General features: G+C 45.1%; 1 protein-coding gene across 1 annotated transcript; it reads left to right on the forward strand.

The window, feature by feature from the left end:
- RpS3A (ribosomal protein S3A) lies at positions 1-27,863 on the forward strand. The gene is made up of 7 exons (XM_050182669.2): positions 1-112; positions 316-419; positions 748-935; positions 16,843-16,968; positions 17,319-17,401; positions 20,603-20,712; positions 27,693-27,863. The coding sequence occupies exons 1-7, from the start codon at positions 51-53 to the stop codon at positions 27,830-27,832; spliced, it is 813 nt and encodes a 270-aa protein (XP_050038626.1). The 5' UTR covers positions 1-50; the 3' UTR covers positions 27,833-27,863.

A 27,863-nucleotide genomic window follows, 5' to 3' on the forward strand; every position in this document is an offset into this window, starting at 1 on the left:
CGAGAGTAGCCAGCCAGGTTCCGGTCTTTTTCATCTTCGCCATAGTAGAGATGGCCGTCGGTAAAAATAAGGGCCTGTCTAAAGGCGGGAAGAAGGGTGTGAAGAAGAAGATGTAAGTGAAAATATCATCTCTGTTGAATTAATAGGTTATTCCGTGTATCGCCTACATAGAGCAGTGCTCGGAATAGGTGATAGTTCGAGTGGATTGAACTCGATACTGTTGCGGTGTGGCTGGTAGCCGGTGCATGTTACCGCCATGGTTAGCTCATAACTCGTTGATATGTAGCACTTGAATTCTGTATTTCATGTTTGCAGTGTTGACCCGTTCACGCGCAAAGATTGGTACGATGTCAAGGCGCCGGCCATGTACGCCGTCAGGAACATCGGCAAAACTTTTGTCAACCGCACGCAAGGCACAAGTGAGTGAAACCATGCCATCTTGTTGCTACTTCTCCTCTTTGTAATCATGATCGGTGTGTGATACATTCGATACTTGCACACGAACCCTCTGGCTCGAGGCTTTTTCCTCTTGCTGGTTCTAAGATTGTGCCACATAAATTCCTGCTCACCACAGGCATGCAGCATCTTGGTGCCTGCCTTCCAAAATAGCTGGAACACGAATTGCTGCTCTAAGTTATAATTTAAGCTATATAAAAGCTTGAATGTGCTCTTGATGATTGGAAATCGAACCTAACTGTTCTAACCCGCGTAGTTTCTGAAACGCATGCTGGAATTTTCTTATTGCAGAGATTGCGTCTGAAGGGCTGAAGGGACGTGTGTTCGAAGTCTCGCAAGCCGATTTGACAAACGGAGAGGATGCTTTCCGGAAATTCCGCCTCATCGCCGAGGAAGTGCAGGGGCGCAATGTGTTGACCAACTTCCATGGAATGGACCTGACCACTGACAAGCTTCGTTCCATGGTCAAGAAATGGCAGGTGTGTACGATCTGTGTGCCATGTGCACTGTGGAAATCAGAGGAATAAGCTGCTCTTATCAGATTTATTTAGAATAACTTTAATCTCGTCTTGTCCTGGGTGATAAGTTCATTGAAACAAAAATTATTTCTCGTGATCAGTTGCTCCTAGCACACGTGACCAGTTTCCATCAGACTAGTGCATTTATTGGGAGTTATGAGGTCCGTTCGATTTTCCTGCACCATTGTGAACCAGTTCATAGTGGTTCACAAGAAGTTCAAAAATTGTGCAGCTTTATTTCTGTGGTGCAGGTCTTATGTTTTGTCAGACTAATGTGCACAGGGTGCGTAAGTTTGAGAGGTCCTGAACTGCTGGTATGATCGGCTTCTGAGGTGTATAAGTACACCCGCGCCTGCGTAGACACAGCAGGTGCACGTAAGTGGGGTTTCAATGGTTCTTGTGGTCAGGTGCTACGTCGTCTGCTGCACTGCTGCTTTGCATCTGTACGCCTGCACCAAGCTGGCACCGACAGTAGAGAAAGTGCAGCAAAATCATGAACCAGCCCTGCACCTCTCCTGCAACTTTTAAAACGGAACGGCGTGGTTCAGAGGGCGCCATTGCTGCACCCCTGAAACGAATGGCAGGGTGTCACACCTTGTGAACTGGTTCAGATGGTGCAGGTGAATCGAACATCCCTATGGTGTCCAGAAGACATTTCACATCCTTCATGGTTTCAAGAATGTGCGCGTTTGAGTGTACTGCCAAGTGGGCAAGTCGTTATAGGTTTCTTGCTCCGAGGTACATTGCTGTGCTAAATATTTCACATTCATGCGCCAACTCTCTAGTAGAGCTTCTGTACATATAGATTGAGTTGTGCCACAAAGGGCAGCATGCTTCATGCATGGCCTATAATCCATAACAATGTAGCAGACATTGTGGACCAGTATTTGCTCTTCATTTGGATGTCCTGACCCTCTATGTGCCTAGCACGTAAACATTGCAGTTTTATGTAGTGGCTGAACAAATAAAACCTCATTCACTGTGTCTGTGCTGGTCATCCTCAATGGGAAAAGTTAGGCATAGCATGGTACGTGGTCTCTTCCTGCATGCATCTGTATCACTTCATAAGGGACTCTGGGAGGCATGACCTGACTTGTGTGTTTCAGCCACAGATGGCTGAAGGATACAGGTCACACAGGCACAGGAAATGACATTAACTTTCTAATGCCTCAAGTTTTAACATCATTTGTGTGATGCCACACGGACAAACCTAGTGTCATTTGCCTTGATGTCATTCATTATTTAATGTGTTGTGTGCTCGTCGATACAGCTTGGACAGTGCAGTATAATTGAAGTGATTGAAACATTGCTCTTGTAAAAAGTGATTACTTGAGTTGGCACTGCAATGGCTTCAACATGGCAGGCGTCATTTTGCTTCTGGGCTTTTGACATACAATAGCTGAAGTTGCTATGGTCTATTGCAACGTTGTAAGAGACAGCAACAAGCTTAAAAGGGACTGACAACCTTTTTTTTATGGCATCTGCTCTTAGAGCAATGGAAAGCTTATTGGTCTGAGTGTGCAATCTTTGTGCTAATGCGGAAAATGCTGCGAAACATTTTTTATCAGAAGTTTTCAATCTGGATTGAGGATATAGTTGTGCACGATAGCCATTATACGCTGACATTGGTGGGAAACGGTGAGCGCAGCTTAAGCTGTACGAAATTAAGATTTTGTTTATCAAGCCCATGTTCTTGCAGCTCATGTTTTATAAAGCATTGAATTATTTTTACAATGATACGTGGTTTTTGAAAGTAAGCCCCAGCAACGGCTCCTTCCAAGTAAAACTGATCTGAAAGGTCATGCTTTTGCTGGGTGCATGTGCCAGGTTCTTTAGGCAAGCCAAGTTAAGTGAAAGGATATGCCAGTAGTGCTGTGTATTATTGCAGTGCTGACACCCATGGCACAATTCGTCTATAGCATTTTGATCTCGAGACCACAGAACTCGGTGTACGAACTTGTAAACTATCGCACATGCAAGAGCCCTCATGTGCGCTGCAATGCATCGAACAGCTCTTGTCGCTCCACTCATTACTACAAAGGCAGCGTCACTCATTCGCGCGCACATTCTTTACTTAGCAATACACATACAAACTGCAATTTTAAGCACTAAATATGCTGTACTTAATGACAGCCGAATTATGTGCAGTAATCTCGTGCTACATCCGAAGTGCCAAGATGTAATCGCCAGGCCACGCCACTTACTAGTTGCTGAAGCTTTCACTGCTAATTCAGAATAATTCGTACTTAAATTGTGAACAGCATGTTGAATTCTATAACTATAAATCATGATCATTTCATTTCTGTCAACGTCTCGCAACACATTCTGGCCAGTTGTCACCTTCTATGCTAACTGCGCTACAGCATGCTTAGTTTTACATATCACTATTCATGAGGGCATATAAACTTCTAGGTCAATATTTATTTTTAACCCTTTGAGGGTACATTTTTTCACCAAATATGACTCCCCATGATTGTTTATTTCCTTTTCTTTCTCTTTTTAAATCAATCGGACTGATGTACTGATGATGGACTGATGTAGGTAGACATTGCATTGTTTGTTCATGAATGCAGATCGGCTTCCATAAATACTTTAAAAAATAAAAAAATCAGATGCACTGAAATATTTTGATTCAACGCTCGCGTAGTAGTCCACATCTGAGGAATTGCCGCTCATAGGGTAATCGAACTGTGTTTGTGAGTACGCGCAACAAAACTCGATGGCTTTGTGCCCATCAGAAAAACCTAACGAATCGGAAACTTGCAGTAAGCGAACTAGGGGCAATCAGTTTTCATGAGCCGAGTCCCGAGAAAAGAAATGCAGGCATAGCAGCATCATTTGTATATATCAGGGCCTGCCTGTAAACCCCTGTGAGCAATAGACGAGGGACCATCTAGGAGTGACTTTGAAAGATTAGAAACCAGGTAAACATCAGTATCTATGAGAGCAGCAAACAGCCCGTGAGGTGAAACAGAAACGAGACACCCTCGCAAGCACTGATGCACAGGTGGTTGCTGAAACACCAGTGTAAAGAAGCCGTGGAATGAAAACAAAGAGGCTGTGAAACAAAAACAAAAGATCCTTGTACAATAAAACCTCGTTAAACCGTACCTGAAACAGTAGTTTCATTTTAAAAGTATTAGTCAAATCCCTGGCTCGGCAGCCATTGAACAAATGCGTTTTCTATCTGCGTAAACCATACCAACCTTTTGCATATGTATTGGTGTAGTGTTTCCACTTTTCGTCACGCAATCATGGCAGTGCGTTGTCCCCATTTGGCGGCCCGTCAGAACAGCAAGCCTCGGAGATCGGAACAATGGCCTCCAAGCACCCTGTGCATTTGCATGTGAAGCCACATCATCATCATCATTTTGGCGGCGTGCAAGCAAGAGGTTTTTCGTGGAACCACAAACGAAAAGGTGCAGGTAGCGCCAGTTACAAGGTCTATTTGATTCAGCGAAGTTTCTCTGCACCTATTCACAATGCACTGCACCTAGGCCTTCGATTCCCCGAGGTGCAGCAGTGCACACTTGAACCTTGCAGTGAGTGGGTGCAGGCCGGCACACCATAACTAGCGCCACGTGCACTTTGTGTATGGTGCCGTGCACCTTTTTCTGAGTCGGACAAACCTATGGTGTTCCAGGCTGCACCCACTCACTGCAAGGTGCAAGGGTGCACTGCACCGCGACGGCGCCCCGCCTTGTACCCCATTCATTCGAGCACACGGATGCAGGGTGCACCGTTAATAGGTGCAGAGAAACTTGGCCGAAACGAATACAGTCGCCGACCGTTTCTTTGGACCTCACGAGGACTGCGAAAATGTCCGAATAAACTGGTGTCCGAAAAAGCAGATTAAGAAAAAAAAAAAGATCCTTTATTTTCACGCACTTATTCGGGCTTGGCAGTAGGCTTGAAGAAATCGTGAATGCGCCGTTGCACGGTCACTGCTTGTACATGCTCCGCATGCGACGGCAGCATAGCATATGGTGCGTCATCGTCCAGTGGCGCAGCAGAAACCTGAAGAATGATCTCGCTGGCGAGTTCTGCGCATGTCACTACAGCAGTATCAGCACCTGTGAAACTGTCAAATGAGACGGTGTCCGGAATCGCAATGCAACCACTGTGCAGGTCTCGGCAGAACATTTTTGGCGTCAGTAGGGAGCACATCGGAAGGCGACAAATCCTAGGCCTCTCGCACCCGCTTGCCGGCATTCCCCAGCGCAGTCTGTGCGGGCACTGTCAGCGCCATTAGACACTCAACGCGATGTTTCCGTATGCTGCATTGCATCACCGCAATCTCGACACAGACACAAAGCAAACGTCACCACGCCGACACCAGTTGCACAAACAAAAAATGTCGCCTACTCGCAGCGTCGTGCATGAAGAAACAAATTAGCTGCTTGATTGTCTTGACATGGCTTACCAAGCTGAAACCGGAGCTGCTTTAGCAATGGCTGTGGCCACAAACCAGGCAGAAACGATAATGAGCGGGGATTTGCAGTAGTGCCATTTCATGGGGCAGCAAGGAGGCTCCGTTCAAAACAAAAATGTCGTTCAGCAAGTCAAACCATGCACCGGTTTGAGTCGGTGCATGGTGCTCTCGATCGAGTTGGCTCAAGGAGTGTCCGAAAAATCGGACGAGAGGTTGCAAGGTGTCCAAACTTTCGGCAGTTGTTATACATTATGGTCTATGGGGAGAATGGCGGTGTCGCGAAGCAGACTGAATGATCGAGCATGTCCGAATTTTTGGAGTCCGAAAAATCAGTCGGCGACTGTAAACCTAAGGACTCGCGTCATGCGAAAGCTTTGATAAAAAACACACGGGTGCGCAGCATAGAAGAAAAACTGGACATTTGTGCTATCGAACGTGGCATGAAGAAGTCGGCGCTGGCACGCGACAACGATTTGCAATTGGCTACGGTGTGCGGCATTTGGAATGCGAAGAAGTTGCTTGGCAGCGCTGCTGTGACTGGGAAAAGATGTCGGCTACGAAGTTTGACTTTTTGCCATCGTTGCCTCTGTTGCCGTAGTGTCTCCCAACGACAGTGATGAGGACAGCGCAGAAAGTAACAGCATGGGCAGTTCAGGCCCAACAGTGGCACAAGCTGCTCATTACATCAACCTCATGATACCATACCTGTGCACGAAGAATATGCAGCACCAATGAGGAATCTGCCATGCGAGTGTTTGCCGAGAAGAGGGGGCTGGCTGAAAAGCCGGCTCGCAGCTTCAGCAAGTATTAAGTCGCTGCTAGGCCACGGCGGCATCAAACGAAAATAAGACTTTTGTCGCGCAAAGTGAATAAATACTGCATGTTATACAATGATTAAACATGGAAAATATGCATATTTCCAAAGTTAACGAAATATTTAAAAAGCTTTGGTAGTGCATGTGCTGCTGCTGTAAATGGTGTGGGAACCTCGTCAAGTGCTTAGGCTTTTTTTAATCGCCTTGACTGTATTGGCAGAAATAAAGATGTTACAGAAGATTGTCCATAATATGATGCATCATCCAGATTCTCTACATTGAAAACAGGTTGCAACAGATACCCTTTTTCTGAATCTCTTGAGATGCTGTGAGTGCACAAGTAGATTGCAGAAATACCAAATTAATGCTGGAATTTTCAATTATAGTTTGCCACTTCAGGAAAACCTCATAACGAAGTTGCAGGGGGAGCCAAAATTAGTTGGTTATATCCATTACTGTCGTTTACTGTAATGTATGCCCAATGGGGTGCACAACTTCGAACATGCGTAGAAGACTGCATCACTGCAGCCAGCGAGACTGCTGCACAGCCATGCATGTGATGAAATTTTAATGGCAAAAGAATCATCAGCGTGCGCAACACACAACTTCTTAGTCGTTAGCTTGATTGCCATTTATTCCAGTCTGACAGTATCTCGTTTCCGCTTTCCATTTAGCACGTCTGTAGTATCTTAAAGCTGGCGAGCCTCTCTCATTGCGACACCAGCCTATGCGGCGCCATAGTGAGAAGTGTGATGCTGATATTGGGGGGGGGGGGGGGGAGCCACTCATTACACAAAGGGGTGAGGAGTACCGGTGTTGCTCGACTGTGTATTCAACATTTGAATACAAGAGTTTCACACTTCTGTTCCAAATGTGTGCCAAACCACACAGAAAGCGATATATACAGTCGACGCTCATTATAATGGACCTGCATACAACGGACTTGCACATATAACGAACCATAATTCATGCTTGGATTGCTAACACGAGGTCGCGGGATCGAATCCCGGCCACGGCGGCCGCATTTCGATGGGGGCGAAATGCGAAAACACCCGTGTGCTTAGATTTAGGTGCACGTTAAAGAACCCCAGGTGGTCAAAATTTCCGGAGTCCTCCACTACGGCGTGCCTCATAATCAGAAAGTGGTTTTGGCACGTAAAACCCCAAATATTATTATTATTATTATGCTTGGATTGCTTTACTTATATTAATGCAACGAAGTTCACTTTTAATTGCCCATGCTACAACAGACTATTGGCTACAGCGAATGAAATGAGTGGCAATTTTTGTAAAAATCTGGCGTATAACATGGACTTTTGCCGTGTCATCACAGGCTGGCGACTGACTTGCGAGTGTCAGTCGACGATCGTGGGTCAATATCTCGCGTGAGGAAGTGAGGGAGGGGGGGTTCTAATGCGGCGGTGGCTGCTTACAACGCGGCCAAGTGGGCACCGCATCTTAAAAGCGATCTGTGATACAGACAAAAGTTGGCACCCGCGTGGGCCTCATCTTGGAAGCAATCTGCGATGTTTGTAGAGTGCATGTAGTGCTGGTAGCTTCATATGCACTTTGCTTTCGACATTTCGTTCACATTGATGCAAAAGATGCACAAAGGTCGATTTGATCGCTGCTGCTGCTGCTGCGATTCCTCCCTTCAAAGTTTTGACAGCAACTTTCCATGTTCATTGAGTGAGATGTGTTCACGTTTACCTGGGCGCGCATGACGCCGTGCTTGTTAGCCCTTTCAGGGTCAGTGACGTAAATATAGGGCGCCGCGAACAAGTCCAAAATGGTCGATGCCGTATATTTAAGGTGCTGTCTGTACGTTTAAAAAGCGCGCCAATTTCCTATTTTTTTTTTTCTTTCCTGCCATGTGCTGCCACTATGTGGGAATACAGGGAATTTTTTTCTTCCGCCTCTCTCATGGTTTTCGTTGCATGGTTTGTTCTAGAGCTAGTTTGCTCTGGCGCATCTACATACAGTAAACTCTCAATTGTACGAACGTCAGTTTATCGAATATTTCAGAATAACAAACTTTTTTAAAATCCCTGGCAGTTTTCTTATAGCTTCTATGCAAAAATGTTTCACTTAAACGAATTTTGGAACAGTCAATATTTCAGTTTAACGAACTCCCTCAGAGGACCAAGGCTTGCACTGCACTGCAGGCGCAACCGATGCCCGCCCTCATCAAACCGCCGCTCCAGCGGCAATGTAACGTCGCTGGCGCTACAGCGCCCCTGGGGCAAAGTGGCGGCCTGGAAAACGAACGGCAACGAGGCATGGCCTCCGAGATTGCCCGCACAAAACGAACAACCATGTAATCTCTGAGGCCATGAAGAAAGTAACATCGCTGACGCTTACAACGCCGCCAGAGCAAAGCGGCGATCTGTCACACCACAAACCACGTGGTGTGTTTTTTTCCGACCGCCTAGTCGTGGCATGGTCGTCGTCTTTGCAGTCTAGTCGGTTCCGCGTGCGCACACAAAAGACCCACGTGATGTGTTTTTCATTGATATGTACAAATTCCATTTCACACATTTCTAACACTATGGATGCTATGACTTTTGCTCCATGAATTGCACTTCGAACTTTTGACTCTGTATGCCATGTCTTATGTTGGTCTAGTGAATATTCAGTTTAGTGAACTTTCAGTTAACTGAACTATTTCCTTCGGTCCCTTGAAGTTCACTCAAGTGAGAGTTCACTGTACTACCACCCGTGCATTGGTGCATGGGCAGGCAGCGGTTTGGGTTTGGTTCCACCGGTGGTTTCGGCTTCTTGCACTCACAAAACTGATGGCTATCTCGTTAGTAATTACTCAAAGGGCAACCGCCTGTTTCTCGCTCGTTTAGTGCTCACAGGGGTGATCATAGGGAGGGTGCCGTCATGCATGCGTTTCCTTTGCTGGGTGGGGGACTCAAGAAATCTAATCGCCTCTGGTTGGTGATAAAATGAAGATTAGCGGAAGTTTGTCACATGCTTTGCTTTTTTGGCGAGCACACAACCGCACAGTTTTTTTAGTGCGCTCACCTACGCAGTTCGGTTACGCTATGGACATAAATATTAGTGTGAGAGCAGGAACATTTGAGACTTGAGAAATATTCTCGTGTGCACATTCTTTAAGCCATGAATGTGTATAGCAATGCATCAAATTTTTAATTCTTATAAGCTTATTTCCTTTTTTGTTGTTGTGATTCATAAATAAAGACTAGGTATATACCAACACAAAATATTTTTCTCACGTTATGATCACCCTAGAAAAATTTTCGTAATTTTTTTTTGAAATAGGTCCCTCAGAAGAATTGGAATCTGCAATAAAAAAATCTACCCTGAAAAGTTAATTTAGTTAGTAAGCAAATGTTTATAACTTTATATTGCTGATAAAACTACTATTCTTACTTTGCATAGCTGTCCAATAATTTTCTAACGCAGTCTATGCTTCGCCTCTTGGGTGAAACTGACTCCCTCTCTCTCTCTCGCCATCTCATTTCTCTCTCTCTTTTTCTTTTTTTTTTTTACTTTAGACGTTTGTCACTCACTCTTTGCAATAACATTGTTACACATTGCAACATGTTTCAGAAGTGAGGCGGTTTGTTGGATTATCAAGGTCAATTGTAACGAGAGTCGACTGTTTTTGGTGCTTAAGGATCGTCCTTTTTTTCTTTTGCAGACAGATCTAATTCATTATATCCATTGGCACAGCAGTTTTACATTGTTAAAATGAAGTTTTAAATCTAAATCTCTCTGAGGATTTCAAGGGGAATTTCTTACTTTGCTATATCCGTTATTTCATTGCATCCCATTTCATTATAACTAGGTTTGACTGTATAAAAGATTACATTTGCACACAAACCCTCTGGCTTGAGGCCTTTTCCTCTTGCTGGTTCTAAGATTGTGCTACATCAATTCCCGCTCACCACAGGCATGCAACACTTAGTGGCTTGCCTTCCATAATAGCTGGAACACAAATTGTACAAGTCATTTAACTACGGTATTTACTCGCATAATGATCGCACTTTTTTATCAAAGAAATTGATGCAAATTCATGGGTGTGATCATTATGTGGGTTAAATTTCCTGCGAAAAGAAAAATTTTTGTCATCCCGCGTTTGCTGCGGGATGACAACAGGTCGAAAAACAGGCGGCTGCTGCTGCAGCAGTGCGGGAGACCAAAACAAAAAATGGCGGCCGACGGAGTAAGCCAAATACGCCGAACTAGATTTTTTTTCTTCTCGTGAATGCATTGCATGCATTGAAACAGTTTCGTCCGCGTCAGTAATGAGTAATATTGTTAATAGTACCGGCAAGTTTGCGGCAATGACGTAGCCATGTCCACTTTGAGGGGACAGAAACAGAGATGGGCACGCTTAGCCGCCAGTGGTAAAAACACATGGCAGCAGGGCATGCTGCGGAAACTGTGGCTTTTGTCTTAAGGGGGGACACGGCTCTTTGCGGCGAAAAAATCGCGAAAAAATCGATTTTTTGAAAACGAAATTTTCGATATCTACAGCTAATATTCCTTTAATTCACCAAGTTTCGAATCTCGGGGAAGAGTATTTCGTCCGCAATATCAATTTATAACATCACTGTGAGCTGAATTCCGCGCAACAACAGCCCTTTTTATCGCGGCGCGTAGCTCATTTTCTACGCGCGCGATCGCAGCCATCTTGGTCTCGTTGGAAAGAGGAGCCTTCCTTCTTTAATTTCCCGCCAAAAGTGACTCCGTCGGTACGCCAGTGACGTTGAAATCCGGGGAGAAAAAAAAGCCCGAACGCGCGATCCGATTCGTTGGCTAGCGCACGTGACCAAAAACGCGTGCTGTGGTTGGCTGCGCGAGGTTCCCATCGTCTGCTCCACTCCGCAGGCGACGCGACTGCGCGTCTCGTAGGTTTGTTGGCACATGCCCAACGAAGTCCGATCCACCGGGAAAGTTCGCCACGAGGCACAAGTTCGGCAAAAAGAAGAAGCGATCAGCTTATAACTTTCAAAAGCGCTCCATTCCTTCTGAAAGCATCGAGAGTAGCTCGCCGCCAACCGCAAATGATGCCGAAACCGCGGACGATGCCGAAGTAGGCCTAGCCAGCTCACAAATGAGTGAAATCGTTACGGACAGCGGCTGCGTTCGGCGTGACACTGCAATGTTGCAGCGTGCGGATTTGTTGCAGAGGGAGATGAATGCTCAAAAAAACTTCGAGTTCTTGCGTCAACGCCAGCAACAACGCGGGTGTTGGATTTGCTCACTCGCGCCGACGGCGTTGCAGCCGCGCCAGTCGACGCCGAGGCAGGCTTCGCTTTCCTCAGTAGGACTCCGTGAACGGACTGATGTCGTCAAGTGCAAGGTGTGCGGCGGCAGCGTCGCAGTAGGCAAAAGCGAACGGTAATCTGGCCTCGCCATAAAGATCGTTATCACGGGCGCGTGTTGCGGCGATATCGCGTCGGCATGGAGCTCGACCCGCGTGAACAACCTTGCAAGCCACCGGGAATCGGCGAACGGCGATGTTTTTGCCGCATTTGGGTGGCCGTGGTCGAAGCGACTACATTCCTGGCGGCTTTTAGCCACTTTCACTGCAAAATAATGCAAAATTATTTCTGTACTTTTGATTAAAAGTGAATGTATTCCTTTTTTCTCGTTTTCTCAAAACACCGACTTTTCACTTGTACACAATGTAGGGTCAGATTTTGGAATTTATGCTTCAAAAATTTTCAATTCTGCTTTAGATCAGACAGTAGGGTAGCCAGAATTCGAACAGTAAAGATTGAATTGCTATAAAATTACTAATGTTTGATATATCAAAGTAGTATTCCTACCATTATGTTCCTTATGTTTTGTAGTACCCAGGCATGTGCAAATACGAATTTCGTAGAGCATTTTTTCCCCCTATTTCTGCAAATTATGAACAATGAATTTCATTTATCTTCAGAACTAAATGGCCTATTGGAAAAATAGTTACATATTTGAAATCAGCACAAAGGTCTTAACAAGCATGGAAAGTTTCATGAATATTGATGTAAAACATCATGAACATTATTTGAATTACAGTGTCCCCCCTTAAAGAAGAGAGTTTCATTCTTGCCTGGTTAGACCCCTGTATCATCCTTGATCAATTTAGTATTCAAGCATTTGCCGTAATCACCATGAACATGTCCTGAAATGTTTTTTCTCGTTTTCTCAAAACGACATTTTTGATGGTAGTGTAGTTTTGGAGTGACGATATCTCTGGTTCTACTCATCTTATTGCAATAATTCTTTTTTCGTCAGAAAGGTGGACAAATTGGGAGTGCAGTAGGCCTAAAATGTGAACAAATATCATTACAGAAATTTTGAAAAAGTAATAATTTCTTCAGGGTTACAATAATGCCTTCTGCTTACAAAAGTTTGACATGCTGTAACTTCGGCACTAATCAGTTTAGAACATTCATTCTTGTAGCACTGCAACCTCTGATCATTCAACATCATTTTGATGTGCCAGTCTCCTCCATTAACAGCAAGCATTGTAGAGAGAACTTGCCTCCAAATTAGTCCATACAAAAAAACATGAATTGCTTATATTTTGAAAAGTACTTGTTGCATGGGAAAACCAATCGAATATTTGAAATCAGCATGTCAAAATACATAAGTGATGGAAGTTTTATCAAATTGTGGCCACAAATAAAAAATGAAAATTTAAGTGGGGTGTCCCCCCTTAAGGGGGGACATGGCATCTGGAGGTTTCTTAATTTATTTATTAAGCAAATTCAACCTAAATGCACAGATATATGTATTTTCTTGTGCTGATTTTAAAAATGCAATTACTTTTTTATGGCTCAAGTAATTAATGAAATAATTAAAATGCATTGGCATGTTTTGGTGAAACAATAGATAAATATTTACTGGTCAGAAAGTTATATTTATTGCACGAGTGGAAAGCAGAATGTACAGGGATTGCAGTGCTGGAAGCAGTTTTCCAATCCAACAACAAATAGCAGTTTAGCAGCTCATTGAAGTTCAATGTTTACAACACAGCTAACAAAAAGAAAAGAAAGCAAGCAAAAATATGCTTGCAGCACTTCAAGCTTTATTCATTAAGCTGCCTGTAGCAAAAAAAATTACAGCTGTAGCTGTCCTACAGATTTAAGATATCGTTGCTCTGAAGGGGCTGGGTGAGTAAAAACCTTGTTTTGAGAAAATCAAGAAAACCGAAAACAGCTTAATTTATTCAAAAATATTGTAAAATATTTACGTGTCACCAGCCGTAACTGGTTAGTATCCCCTTGGAACACAGTCAGTTTAAGAATTGTTGCCTGTGTGGCATTTTTGAAGGCTTGATGCATGTTTTCAGTTGATGCACGCTTTCGAGCTAAAGCTTTCAATCGCCGCTGATCTTTTTCAGCCACGCAATCGCTGCATAATTAGCTGTGGATGGGGCTCAGCTCTTGTATTATAGATGCAGATGCTTTGACATTCTCTGCATTAAACTTCAGCACTGCCTCCGCCACAGCTGCCTGTATGGTGAACAGAGAGGCATGGCGATCCTTCGATGCAAGAGACCAGATAACCGAGTGGAAGCTCTTGTTGCTGTTTGGGTCTTTCCCATCTGGCATCTCTCAAGCAACTTCTTGTCACTCAAATGCTCGTAAATGGGCAGCAAGTCCTGGCAAACATGAGGGGGCAGGTTGCGAGGATGCTTTGGTGCTGGCTTGCTCCTAGCCTCTGCAGCATTTTGACAGCACCACGATTTCGGGCCTGTTGGGCAAAATGTGTGGTTTGATTCAAAGTCATTGGAGGTAATATGATAGTAAGTCGCCATCACTGCCTTGTGCATGTCATCCACGTCTCCCTTGTGCGTTTTTAGCGCCCATCCGTAATATGAGCTTAGTCTTGTAATAAGGGCTGCTGTGAGCCGACCCTTTCCACCGAGGCTCTGAAGGCCAGAAGCTTTATTTTTTGAAACAAGGTAGCGCAATGCCGTACCCATGCGTTTGAATACGTGGTTTTCGCAGTCCTCCTTGTCTATTTTCAAATAACCGTAAACATTTTCCTCTTGCAGTGCAAAATAAGTACGGCTATCCCCATCATTCAATATAGCGGTATAACAGAAGTTGTGCCGTTCTTGGGACCATTGGAACAGAATGAGGGCGGCCTCCACTTCCATTTCTCCAGATTTTTTCTCACTATTCGGGCACTGGTGATTCTTCTTCGTTTCCAAAACCAGGATCATTTTCATTTGGACCAGTCTCGCATCCTGCACAGAAATCACTCAATACAATGTAATCTAAACAAAGACCCGTAAACAGTTCAATCACGACGCTGATGTGCGAGGTGTGTCTGCGGGTCATCCACGGCCCGTTGTATGACACCGTGATGCTTCCTGGGGTTGTCGAGACACAATTCGTTGTAAACGTCGCGAACCGAATGTGCACACTCACTTATCACGTTTCGGGCAGCACGATCGGCGGCGGGAGCCAGCTTTTCCTTCACATAGCGTTGCCACGTCTCCGTGTGACGCCCGCGGCGGCTAATGTTCATCGTGGAAAACACATTATTGAGGGCTGTTTGCCGGTTTCCTGTTGCTTGCATTGCGCGAGCGGCGAGAATGTTCACAGCGAACGGGTTTGATTTTTGTTCACCGTGTATGCGCTTCGAGCTTCAGGTTGACCTCACATCGCCACAGTTCCCGCGCATAAGAATTAACTGGACAGAGAGTCCGTATTCGTGCTCACCTCTGACGATTTTCGCGTTCCCGCCATTGCATACCTTGCACTTCATTCTCACAAGCAGAATGTTCACCGCACGTAAACTTACTATAGTAAACACGGTCCCATCAAGTGGTTCAACAGGTTCAGCTGCGGTATCGGTGTTATCAGTCAGAAGATCTCGCTTCCTTTCCGTCGCGGGTGTGGACGCAGCCGCTGGAGCTTTTCTTGCTTTTTTTTCCCCCTCCTTTAATTCTGCGGGCTTCAGGAACTTCGTATCGCGATTAACGCGACCTTCGGCACCTTCGCACGGTGATGGGCTTGTTAGGCCTAGGCCTACATCGGCGGCGTCAGCAGATGCGGGTACGGAGGGGCCGCGACGACTTTGACATCCGGATCTGTCACGCTACGCTTCTTGAAGTTGTCGATAAGCGCATGTGGCACCTTTCTTGCACCAAACTTATTCCTCGTATGAAATTTCTTACGGGCTATCGCGTAGTACGGTGTCACTTCTCTCACAATGACTCGGTGCTCGGACAATATGGCGCACAGCTGACCGCTAAGATGAGCGTGATGCAGACGCGAAAGGAATTCCGCCAATTGTATGCCGAGCACAGGTCACATGCGCTGAACAACCAATAAGGGGCCGTGCTGGGACTCTCTTTTGGCGTAGAAATTTCAGGAAGCCAATGGCATCACGGAGCTGGAGTTGACGTGAATTGTAAGAAGAAAAATCGCTCTTTCAAATGCCACCAAGATGTCCGCGCTACGGTGCGTGAAACGGCAGCTGCGCTTCGCGAAAAAAGTACCGTTTTTGCAATAACTTCGGTTGAAATTGTCGAGAAACTTTGTGTAGTTGCGGAACAATAGCTGCAGATTTCAAAAATTCCATTTTCTAAAAGTCGACTTTCGCGAATTTTTCGTCCCAAAGAGTCGTGTCCCCCCTTAACTACTATCCTGATATGGCACGTTCCCGCTAAGGGTGGGCGAATATCTTAGCTGTGTTACAAATGTCGGCGTATAAATAGGGTACACCTCTAACGTATCAGTGTAAACGTGGCTACTATTGTTGCCGCTTGCAATTTGTTGCGTGCCCACGAGTGCAGACAAGAAGAATCGAAAGGCACCTTTTTTGTTGTTGACCACAACCATTATAAAGCCTACAAATAATAAAGCCAAGGCAAGTTTGGTTGTAGCTTTTTTTTTTTTTTTTTTTTTTTTTTTTTTTTTCCCCCATGGAAGTACGGAAAGTGATGAAAGGAGTGAAATGGGGCGTCTGCTTTAGAATGTTTGGTGTGTGCAGACCGCTTGGTACGTCTTGAGTAATTCGCATAGCATTCGACAGATGGTAAGCGCGGTCATCATTAGCTAGACTTGGCACACGACATATCGCTGTGGCAAGTTTGGGGTGGGATCATTACACGGGAAAAAAAAATCACAGCAAAATTCAAGGGTGCACTCATTATGCGAGTGCGATCATTTATGCAAGTAAATATGGTATGTCTCCAGTTGCTTATGCTCCCATGCATTTTACATCAGCCATTGATCCAACCACATGCTTTCATAGACCACACTCCGACACCGAACCATGCTAAGCTCAAGCTTTTTATTGCATACTTTACCACTAGTTCTTGTCATAACAGCATTGTGCTTGGTCAGTATGTGGAAGAGAGACCACAATTAGGTGCCAGTAGCAAGAGATGTCCCAACTCTTGGCACTAGGTAATTGATGTAGGAAGAACAATTTGCTAGAGCATTTGTAGAAAGCAAACTGACCCTCTGCATTGCACATGTCTGTCACCATTAGGCACATTGGGATAAAACATTTGTTGTGATAGCATGGTTTCATGTTAGGAGACACTGGTGAAAGCATTCTACTTCAGCTATTGCTGCATTGTCAAAACTGCCATTACAGAAAGTACGTTTACACTGTTTTTCTTTTCCCGCAGACTTTGATTGAGGCCACAGTTGATGTGCGGACGACTGATGGCTACCTCCTGCGCATGTTCTGCATTGGTTTCACAAAGAAGTGCGCCAACCAGCTGAAGAAGACATGCTATGCACAGCACAACCAGGTTAATAGTGCCTTTCTATCTCTATCTCTCTCCTGATTAGATTACTATTGTTTACCTTGTGCTTTTTGATGTCACAAACTACCTGCAGCAGTGGCTTTGTGGCCATGGTAAAAAGCCTCAGGTGGACAAAAAGACCCCGCTGTATCATGCCTCGTAATCAGATGATTGTTTTCGAACATAAAAACACAATCTCTGTGAAAGTTTCAATGTGGTCGAAAGCAGCAATTGATTTCCTAACATATCAAAAGTTCAAGGTATTATTTCTGACTAGGCCAATGAACTAGGTCGAGCTAAGGCCCTGCCTCAAAGGGGTTGACAGGTGCTTAACACATTTGCAATGTCTCATCCAGGTACGCCTCATTAGGAAGAAAATGACTGAGATGATGATACAGGAGGTGTCTTCCACCAGTCTGAAGGAGGTCGTCAACAAGCTGTAAGTTCTTTTTTTGTCTAGCTTTCATGATACGCTGGGCCAAGACTTCAGTTATCTTGATCACAAAATTCGCCTTTGCCAGATCATTTTAAATTGACTGGTCAGAATATATGCATCTTGCCCCAGTGGTGGCCCCAATGGCATCGGTCTTCGCTCTGAATGCTTCGTATGTCATCTCTAGCAAAAATGCCCATTTTCAGATTGCCCTCTGCAGAATTTCAAGTGAACATGGCAGGTCGCTCTAGGCCAGTTAGTCAGTGGTTCCTGATTATGAGAAGGAAATTTACAGAAGACTAAGGACGGTTGCAGTACATCAGGTCATGACTGCCAGCTTACTGCTATCCTCGAAAAGAATGTTGCACTATGAAAAAAGTTACAGCCATAACATTAACGGGAAGACAGCAGTGTGGATTAGCGAGCGAAAAGGAGTAGTCGGCTTTCTACTTTCCATTAACAGCACATAGTTAGTCCAACTTTGATTTGATTTGCAGTGCAGAAAGAACATGGTACATCAAAAGCAGTGTATAACACAGACAAGTTGTGGCCAATACAGTCTTCGGTTTATTCATACATACCGTTTATTCGGACCTCATAGGGACTGCGGAAATGTCCGAATAAACAGGTGTCCAAGAAAGCAGATTAAGAAAAAAAAGAAAACTAAATCATTTATTTCCACGCGCTTATTAGGGCCTGGCAGTAGGCTTGAAGAAATCGTGAATGCGCCGTTGCGCGCTGTTCCGTTTACGCGCAATCAGATAAGCCTGAATCTAGGAGAGGGTCGTACGGTCACTGTAGGCGGCTGAAAGCACAGTCACTGCTTGTACATGCTCCGCATGCGACGGCAGCGTAGCACATGGTGCGTCATCTTTCGACTCGGAGTCGTCGTCGAGTTCTGCACATGTCAGTACAGCAGTGTCGGCACGTGTGAAACTGTCAAATGAGACGGTGTCCGGAATCGCAATGCTCATCAGAACATTTTCGGTGTCAGTAGGGAGCACATTGGAAGGCGACAAATCCTAGGCCTCCCGGCACCCGCTTGCCGGCATTGCCCAGCGCAGTCTGCGTGGGCACTGTCGGCGCTATTACACTTGACGCAATGTTTCCGTATGCCCCGTTGGATCACCGTGCCGTCACGCCAACACCAGTCGCTTAAACGAAAAACGTCGCGCATGAAGAAACAAACAAATCGGCAGCTGGATTGTCTTGACATGGCTTACTAAGCTGAGACCGGAACTGCTGTAGCAATGGCTGTGGCCACAAACCAGGCAGAAACGATTATGAGCGGGGATTTGCAGTAGCGCCACTTTGTGGGGCAGCAAGGAAGCACCGTTCAAAAGAAAAATGGCTTACAGCAAGTCGAACCATGCACCGGTCAGAGTCGGTGCATGGTGCTCTCGATCGAGTTGGCTCAAGGAGTGTCCGAAAAATCAGACGAGAGGTTGCAAGGTGTCCAAACTTTTGACAGTTGTTATACATTATGGTCTATGGCGAGAATGGCAGTGCCGCGAAGCAGGCTGAATAATAATCATCATCAGCTGGTTACGCCCACTGCAGGGCAAAGGCCTCTCCCATACTTCTCAAACAACCCCGGTCAACAACCTCCTGAATAATCGAGCATGTCCAAATTTTTGGAGTCCGAAAAATCAGTCGGCGACTGTATAGTGATAGAGCTGAGCGATGGTGATGCACATAAAGAATAATTTGCATTCCTGAAAGGGTACTTTGCAGGTATTATCACTTTCCGATTGCAAGAATAGTCATTCTACATTTCTCTTGTACATTAGAGTGCAAGTTACATTTGGGCTCACATTGCTTTTTACTTTGAGATCATAAAAACTGGGTGTGTGTTAGAATTGGGTGAATACCACCAAACAAAGCAGCGGTGTCTGGACACCGCTGCTCGATGAAACTCGATGAATTCAATTGTTCCTAAACTAATGGAAGTCGACTGTATCTTCCAGCGCATTAGTTTTCGAATGTGAAGTACAGTAAACCCTCTTAACGTGAACTCTGATATTTTGAAATATCAATTAAGTCAATATTTTCAACCCTTGTGTTTTTCGCCTCTTATCGAAAAGGTTTTGCACCGTACTTCTGTTATCTCAATATCACGCTGTCAGTGACGCATCAGTATGATCACAGCTTATTGTGATGTTGGGCAAGATGACCGGCACTTTTAAGCAGGTCCGATAAGCCCAAGTGCTGTGCCCAAAGGAAACCAGCATGTGAGCCCATGGCAATTAAGCGAGATCGCAGCTTGATCAGGATGCTTGAGATCTTCATGCTCGAGTGACAGTGAGGCATAGATGCCATGTCACTCACAAGGCGTCTATTCTAGCATGACAATTGCACTTTTCCGTACTTTGTTTTTGATATTAAATTGTCCAGAATTCTTTGTGATGCAGAAAGCAGCGTCAACATTATGGATGTCTGAAAATGGTTATGCACGAATGACTGGATTCAAGCACCATATATACCCGCGTAATGAATGCACTTTTCTTTTTCCAGTGTGCTGAAGAAAAGTTGGGGTGGGGGGTGCTTACATCATGCGGGGTAAATTTCGTGGAGACATTTCCTAAACAGCAAAAATTTAAAAGTAAGACGGTAGTTATTTAACACATGCATACGATAACTTATCTTTGCAGTAAAAATACATGTATACCATTTGCAAACTAACTTCACTCTGCATCGGAACCACCTTCCCTGCTGCTCACGTCGCTGGCATGCTTCATCCACTTCGTGGTTCCACATTAGAATAAAGAACCAATGCGTCAGCGGTGCAAAGTCAGCACGACCTAGGCCAGTCATGTGCGGCGAAACTGAATGCGCACTCCACACAGTGATCTGATTTTTCGCGACTAATCTGGCATTGCGTTTATTACGCAAGTAAATGTGGTATATCATTAGGATCAGTCTCGACTTTGTGCCAAACATGCAGTCTTGGCACAGTGCCAGTTACGCTGTTGCCCATAGACGCCGACCTCTCCGGTGCTGATGCACGTGAAAGTGACAAAAAATGTTGCCATCGGTATTTCTGAAGGGCTCCATGTGGTCTATTAGTCAGAGGGCTTTTGTTTTCATGATTTGGCTTATCTTGAAACTGCACGTCAGTTTTCTTGCTTCTTTTTTTTAAACGGTTGCAGCTAAGGGGGTTTTACTGTATGTATATTTGGCATCACTGCATGCTTTTTCTTTTAACAGTATTCCTGGAAGCATTGGCAAGGACATCGAAAAGAGCTGCCAACACATCTACCCTCTGCATGATGTGCTCATCCGCAAAGTGAAGGTGCTCAAGAAGCCTAAATTTGAATGTAAGTACACAGTACACAGCCTTGTAACTTGTTCTTTTGTTTGCATGTTTGTCCTTTGTTGCTGCCAATTAAATATCGAGGTGCATGTTTATTCTACTACCGTATATTCTCTTGTAAGGGCCACACATTTTTCTTAAATTTGGGCCCGAATTTCGTGGGTGCAGAAGCAAAAAGTGTACTGCATTGGTACTGGGTAGAGATGCTCCTGTGCTGTTGTGACTGACAAGGTAAGTGTGCACATGTGAGAAGGAGGGGGGGGGGGGGGGGTGCATGCTAAGCACCAGTAGCTTTTTCTGAAATAATTGGGTCCAAATTTTTAATTGGGTCCAAATTTTTAATTGGGTCCAAATCTTTAATAAACTCCACTGCCTGGGGTAATTTTTCATGCTGATTTCAGATCTGTAATTAGATTTTCGATAGCTGTAGCAGTTCAGAAAATATTGAGGTCTGAAGTCAAATTAATTTCAAACTCGTTACGGGACTTTTTGATGATTCCATCTTGCTAAACCAAAAACTAAATGCATGACACCATTGCTAAAGACCTATTGTAGGGGGTGATGCTATTTTTATTCATTTGGAAGCATTTTGCAGACAAGGAAACGATCTTGCATTTATGATGAACATTTTCTTTCGAATTAGCAGCGATTACTATACCTGAATGTAATTTTCATGACGGTGCAAGAGTAATAAAAATAGCATCACCCCCCAGATCATTTCAATACGAATAAAATGATACCACCCTTGTCATTTTTGGCCAAAAACAACCCAGAAGAAACACCCGTAAGGCGGAGTAGTGTGCAAAAACATCGAACTGAAATAAACGCATTTGAAGTTTCAAACAAATGTAGCTTTTGCTGAAGTGAATCTACAGCAATACAAATGGCACGATATTGAAGCTCTATGTTTTGTAAGAATGGCCATACTAAATGTGTGACTGCACACTCTCAAAATAATAGCACACTGGCCACTGAACTAGCACAAGAAATTTTATTAGGCACCATGCTCTACTAAGAGCATGGTGCCTGGGTTTCAAACCGAAATGTAGAACTCTGTGTGGGCATGAATAGTTCCAGTGTTGTACATGCAGGCTGCCTGATTGATAGCAGTCTCCATTACAATCAGTGAGGCATTTTTTCATTTGGTAGAATTGACCATGTTACTGAATGAAGGCTTTGAGTGTAAGTAGCCTTCCAAGTCATCTTCACCTGACAGTGGCTGTGGAACTTACGATTAGAGAGCCAGTGATAGATATGCAGCTGCTAGGTGCTTTCCAGAATTTTACTTTTGTATGATGCCTCGATCACTCCTGCTGCCAGGTGTGTGCCAGCCCAAGGGGCCTAATGAACAGAGCTCATGATGAGGTTCTCTTTATGAGGGGGGGGGGGGGGTATAATAGATATTGTTACGAGCTATCGTGACAATATGATAATACCGTATTTACTCGCATAATGATCGCACCCCTGAATTTTGTCGTCAAAATTTGATTTTTTTAATTTCCCGCGTAATGATCGCACCCCGAACTTGCCGCAGCGATATGTCGTGTGCGAAGTCTAGCTAATAATGATCGCGCTTACCATCTGTTGAATGCTACGCGAACGACTATTCAAGATGAACCAAGCGGTCTGCACGACGCACCAAACACTCTTAAGTAGATGCCTCATTTCATTACTTTCATCACTTTCCGCACTTCCATGACAAAAAGAGGTACAACCAAACTTTCCTTTATTATGTGTAGGCTTTATAATGGTTGTGGTCAACAACAAAAAAAGGCGCCTTTCGATTCTTCTCATCTGCACTCGTGGGCAAGCAACAAATCGCGAGCGGCAACGATAGTAGCCACGTTTACGCTGATACGTTAAAAGTGTACCTTATTCATACGCCAACGCTTGTAACACAGCTAAGATATTCACCCACCCTTAGCGCAAACGTGCGGTATTAGGATAGTAGTGAAGACAGATGCCGCAGTTTCCGCAGCATGCCCGCCATGTGTTTCTTGTATGTCACTGGCAGCTAAGCGCGCCCATCTGTTTCTGCCCCCTCAAAGTGGACATGGCTACGTTATTGCTGCAAACTTGCCGATATTAACGATATTATTCATTACTGATACGGAAAAAACTGTTTCAATGCATGTAATGTACTCGCGAGAAGAAGAAAAAAATCGTCTTCGGCGCGTTCGGCTTGCTCAGCCGGCCGCCATTTTTGTTTTGGTATCCCGCATCCCGCAGCAAACGGGGGACGAAAAAAAGTTTTTTTTTTTTTCGCGGGGAATTTAACCCGCGCAATGATCGCACCCCTGAATTTGAGTCAATTTTTTCTGACAAGAAAGTGCGATCATTATGCGAGTAAATACGGTAGAGTGAACGCACAATGGTGCTTGGCTGCGAGGCCGAAGTGCCGATGTGCGAAATGCCTAGCTGCAGATCACAAGGAGCCGACGCGCAATGTGCTTAGTCGCGCATTTCAAGGTGCAGACGCGCGAAATGCCTAGTCACGGGCTCGAGGTGCTGACGCGCGAAGTGCCTAGTCGCGGGCTCGAGGAGTCGACACTCGACGCGCTCATTCGCACAGTCCTACGTGCCGATGCGCCAAATTCCTAGCCGCGGGCTCGGGGAGTCGACACTCGATGCGCTTATTCGCACAGTCGGAGGCGCCGATGCACAAAATCATTAGGTGACGGTCTGAGAAGTCCGCGCGCGATGTGCATGATCGCCAAGTCGGAGACTCCCTATGCGCGAAATGTTAAGCCGCGTTTCTGAGAATTGCGTGCGCGATACGAATGTGTCACGAATTCGAAACACCGACTGCTGAAAGGCTTAGCCGCATGTCCGAGAATTCCGCGCGCGAATCTTGGTCGCGAAGTCCGCGTCGCCGATGCTCGGAATGCTTAGCCGCAAGTCTGAAACGTCCACAAGCGTAGGCATCGGCCACGCTACTGCGATGTCCGCGTAGCACCCGTTTTGACACGTCGAGGTTACGGTGTGTGGAGACGTCAAACTCGCGAGGTAAAGACACAGAACACCTATACAAACTTAGAGAAGGGAAACTGTACCTTCCACAGTGCAACGGAAATAAGCGTAGCGGTGGCGTCGTGAACTAAAGTATGCGACCACAGAGGGCGCTGTACAAGAGGAAACGGAAACAGTATTGCCGCTTTACCAGGTGTTCTGTGGCTTTACTGAGTTTCTGGCTGCTGCGCCTCGATCGTTCTCCCGCCACTTTGGTTGCTGTGTGGCAAACGTAGCGCCTATGTAGGCGCTACGTTTGCCACACAGCAACCAAAGTGGCGGGAGCACGATCGAGTTAAGGCACACTCGGAACTGACTTGTAAGGGCATCCCGAGTAGTTTTTCGTTTATTACGCCGCCGTTACCCCCGCACTCCAGCTGTTGCATTTCGTGTAGGGCTACTGACAGAATGCGGTTTCTAGGTGGCATGATGGCCTCGACTGGAATAAACCCACACGACACCAAAGATTGAGTAAGCTTGAAAATATTTGCATTTTACAAGTACAACAAAAAGCACACGTCTACGCATCCACACAAACGCGATTACATAGTCAAGAACATAGTCAAGAAATGGCTCATTAAAAAGGGTAGCACAAACGCACAAGAAAGAAGACCTAAGCTACAAAACGTACGGTCGGCTGCTAAGTATAATAATTTCCCGGTCACCGCGTGTCACTTTTATACAGCATCTTTACAGCACTACCAGGCAGAGTAGTTTGGCGGAAAGGACGCAATAGCTTACGGCCGTCAGCTGCCTGTTCTTTACGGGTGTCATAATTATCCTAATCTCCGCATCAACGTCGTGCAAGTCCGCATACAGGTATCTGTATCTGAACCATATGTGCCAGCTTAATACATGTGTAGTGAAATTATGATAACCACTGCGTCTTATCAAACATGTATTGGTTTTGCAAATGCGCATTACAGCTGACAAAACGACATTGTAAGTGAAGCACAAGAGAACAAGGACAAAAGGAGGATACAACACTTGAAGAAGAAATGAATTAGTAGGCGTACAGCAAACAAGCGATGACGGAGAACACACAATGATGCATTGGGTGTTCTGTGACATCGGTTTGCGTACTTACGTTGTTATTGGCGGCGAGGAGTTACGGAGTCGCCACCTATCGGAAGCGCCTCGCTGGCGTATTATGAGGGATCACGTGGCGCGCTCCTCATAGGTTTTGCTGTCAGCGCTCACTGAAAGCACCACGCGCGAGCTCTCCCGAACATTTCTGTAAGTACTTTCGAAACGAGAGAAGTTTATTGCTGTCTAAATAATAATCTTGGACAAACTGAAAGCACACAATCGTTTACAGACGCTATCTCTTTACCGAATACGTACAGTGAACGCCACTGCGCGCGGTCGCCGCGATGGAGTCTCCCGAACCGGCTTCTTGCGTGAAAAGTAGGTAAACGCTGAGAGCAAACTATGTGAAATATGTTCTTATAGTGTTTGTATAACTAAATGGAGGGTAATAGAACGAAGCCTCAATGCAGCGATCGCACAGATTCGCAGCGACCGACTGCGCGTCTGCATGCTTGTCCGCGCACTGTTTCGTTTTCACCGCGCGCGCGTTTTCGCACCGTGCCATGAGCTTTAGGCCGCAGAATATGAGCATTTGACAGTATACAAGCAACCATTGTTGCGTAGGCGCTATCACAGCTGTTCAAAAATAATTTCATTGTAGAGACTTCGACGCCTACTCCCCGGGGACTGTGATGTGCCGTCGCAACGATTCAATCTTCTTTTTTTCTTCTAAATTCTTTGACCTTTCAATACTATTTCTCGAGTTGCGTCGCACTGTATGTTTATCGGTGTTCTCAGCGCGCAATTTCCCGCTGCTCCTTTTTTGTAATTTAGCGCATTAATTCATAACACAAACATGACCATATGCCATGCTTTCTTTAAATGTGCTTCTTACCGCTGCTGTTCCACTCCACTGAACTTGCCAGTATCTATAGCATCGACAAGTTCATAGACCAAACCGTCACGACATTAGTCGGGCAGCGGACTCGGGCGAGCGTCTCAGTGCGCGTTTTCAGAACATCGCAGACCGGGCGCCGTAGCAGAAATCTTCCTCGCGTCTGTGCTTGCTGCATACCCGAGTTGTAGCCGATGACTGTTCGCCGGTTTTATGTTTCGCGAGCCAAGCTTCACGCAGCTTCTTGTCCTGCGGCTACGTGTGAATAAGGCTGACACCGGCCTCCGTTACGTGCGTCCCGCCCTGCGGCACCGAGCAGTAGCCTACCATATTGCGCGCCTTCAAAGGCAGCCACTAACTATTGTAGTGCTTTCAAACGTTGTAAAGGAGACACTCGAAGCGGGAAAATTTCGCCACTAAATGAGGACCGCAGCATACGAGGGAATTTAAACTCGTTTTCAGCTCGCTTCGGCGCGCCCGAAGCAGCCGACGCGGCCGCTATGTCCACGTGATCCCTCCTAGCACGTCACGCCGACAGTGGCGCCAGCTTTTCCAGTGGTGGAGCTCGAGGCCAATGGAGATCAGCGGCATAAAAACGTACCTTCAAGCGTACTCCCTCAACCTCCGCCGCATTCGTTATGATAATCAACGCCTAAACAAAATGAGGCACTATTTTTTGCCAAGAGTAGACCTCTTTATAGCAAGTCTATGTAATGACTCACAGACGAAACCAGGATGCTTTTTGAAAATGTTTTGCCGCCGTAGTATTCGAACGCCAACGGCCAAGAAACACTTCGATACCAATAGGCTGTCGGTGGTTAATCAAGTACAAAAACCTTGACGCTATGACTAAAAAGCAACTTCAACAATCATATTAAAAAAAAATCAACTGCCTATTTGCCTGAGGTAAAAAAACATCCTTAGACACCTCGATTGTTTATGTTAATGGTTTGTGTAAAGTAAAAAATTCAGCATGTTTAGCGTTTAAACAGTGTTACTTTGTTTTTAATATGTTGCCGGTGCCTCTTCGAAATGGGAACTAGCAGCAGTCAAATGTCACACCCGAGCCGCTAAGTTGTGAAGGCTGCATGTGTTGTTTGTTATGCAAGAGTACCAGTTCCACGAAGTCAGTGTTGCTATTTTAACACGTAAATGAACAGACACAGTACTGGGAGACTTAAAACAGTTTTAAGTGTTCAGTGAGGGTGGCAATTAAATGAGCTAGTGCCGGAATATGTGAAAAAAGAAATGTGTGGCTATTGTTTCCTCTCTTGTATTAAATATGTGTAGACAATAATGAATTATGTATTACAGCAGACTTACCTATGTGATGATTTTCGTCCTGAGAAAGTGGGATTTGTGTGGAAAGGACCGTTTGAAGCCAAGTAATATTCGAGACAAGCCTTGCAAACCCACATATTATCATACTTTCCTACTGAGGTTTCTAAAAGCAAATGGGGCACTACGATTATTCAGCTACCATGGTCAGTACATAGATTTGTTTGATCCTCATGCTCATGGCTTCAGACGTTCTAGAGGCCTTGTTTACTATGCATTATCAGCCTTTGTTGGACAAATTTCATAACAGAATCGTATTTTTGTAAGTGTAGGAAACAATCAGACTTCGCACATGTGGCAATTGTAGGACAATGTTTTGTTGAATATGATCAATTTTACAAAGTTGTGAAGCCGTTTGAAGCCATGAGGATACAGTTTAGGCAAATTCATGTACTGCCCATTATTCGAATGTTGCCCGAATCACCATACTTGCAACCCCTGTAGATATAAGTGCCAGAGTTCCCCATGGTAATATTTGTAGGAAATTATGTGCATATGAGCATTCCCAAGATGGCACAGCACCCATTAAGGAACTTGCTAGGTGGTGGCACCAGTTCTTTCGCTATGCAATTTCGCAAGAAACTGCCAACTACTAGAAAGTAATGCTATGCCATTTGCTGAGCATCTAGTATATTTTTTACTGTGGAATAATTTGTATTAAGTTTTGTCCAGTGCATTGCATTTTCATTGACATTTGCTTGCTTTGTTTACAGTGGGCAAGCTCCTGGAACTGCACGGAGAAGGTTCTGGCAAAGGTGGTGCTAGTGCAACTGCATCTGCCGCCAAAGGCGAAGAAGGCGTGAAAGTGGATAGACCAGAGGGCTATGAGCCCCCTGTGCTTGAAACAGTCTGAGCACATTTGAATAAATGACCATGAACACACA

The sequence above is a fragment of the Dermacentor andersoni genome, chromosome 4, assembly GCF_023375885.2.
Source record: "Dermacentor andersoni chromosome 4, qqDerAnde1_hic_scaffold, whole genome shotgun sequence".
NCBI lineage: Eukaryota > Metazoa > Arthropoda > Arachnida > Ixodida > Ixodidae > Dermacentor > Dermacentor andersoni.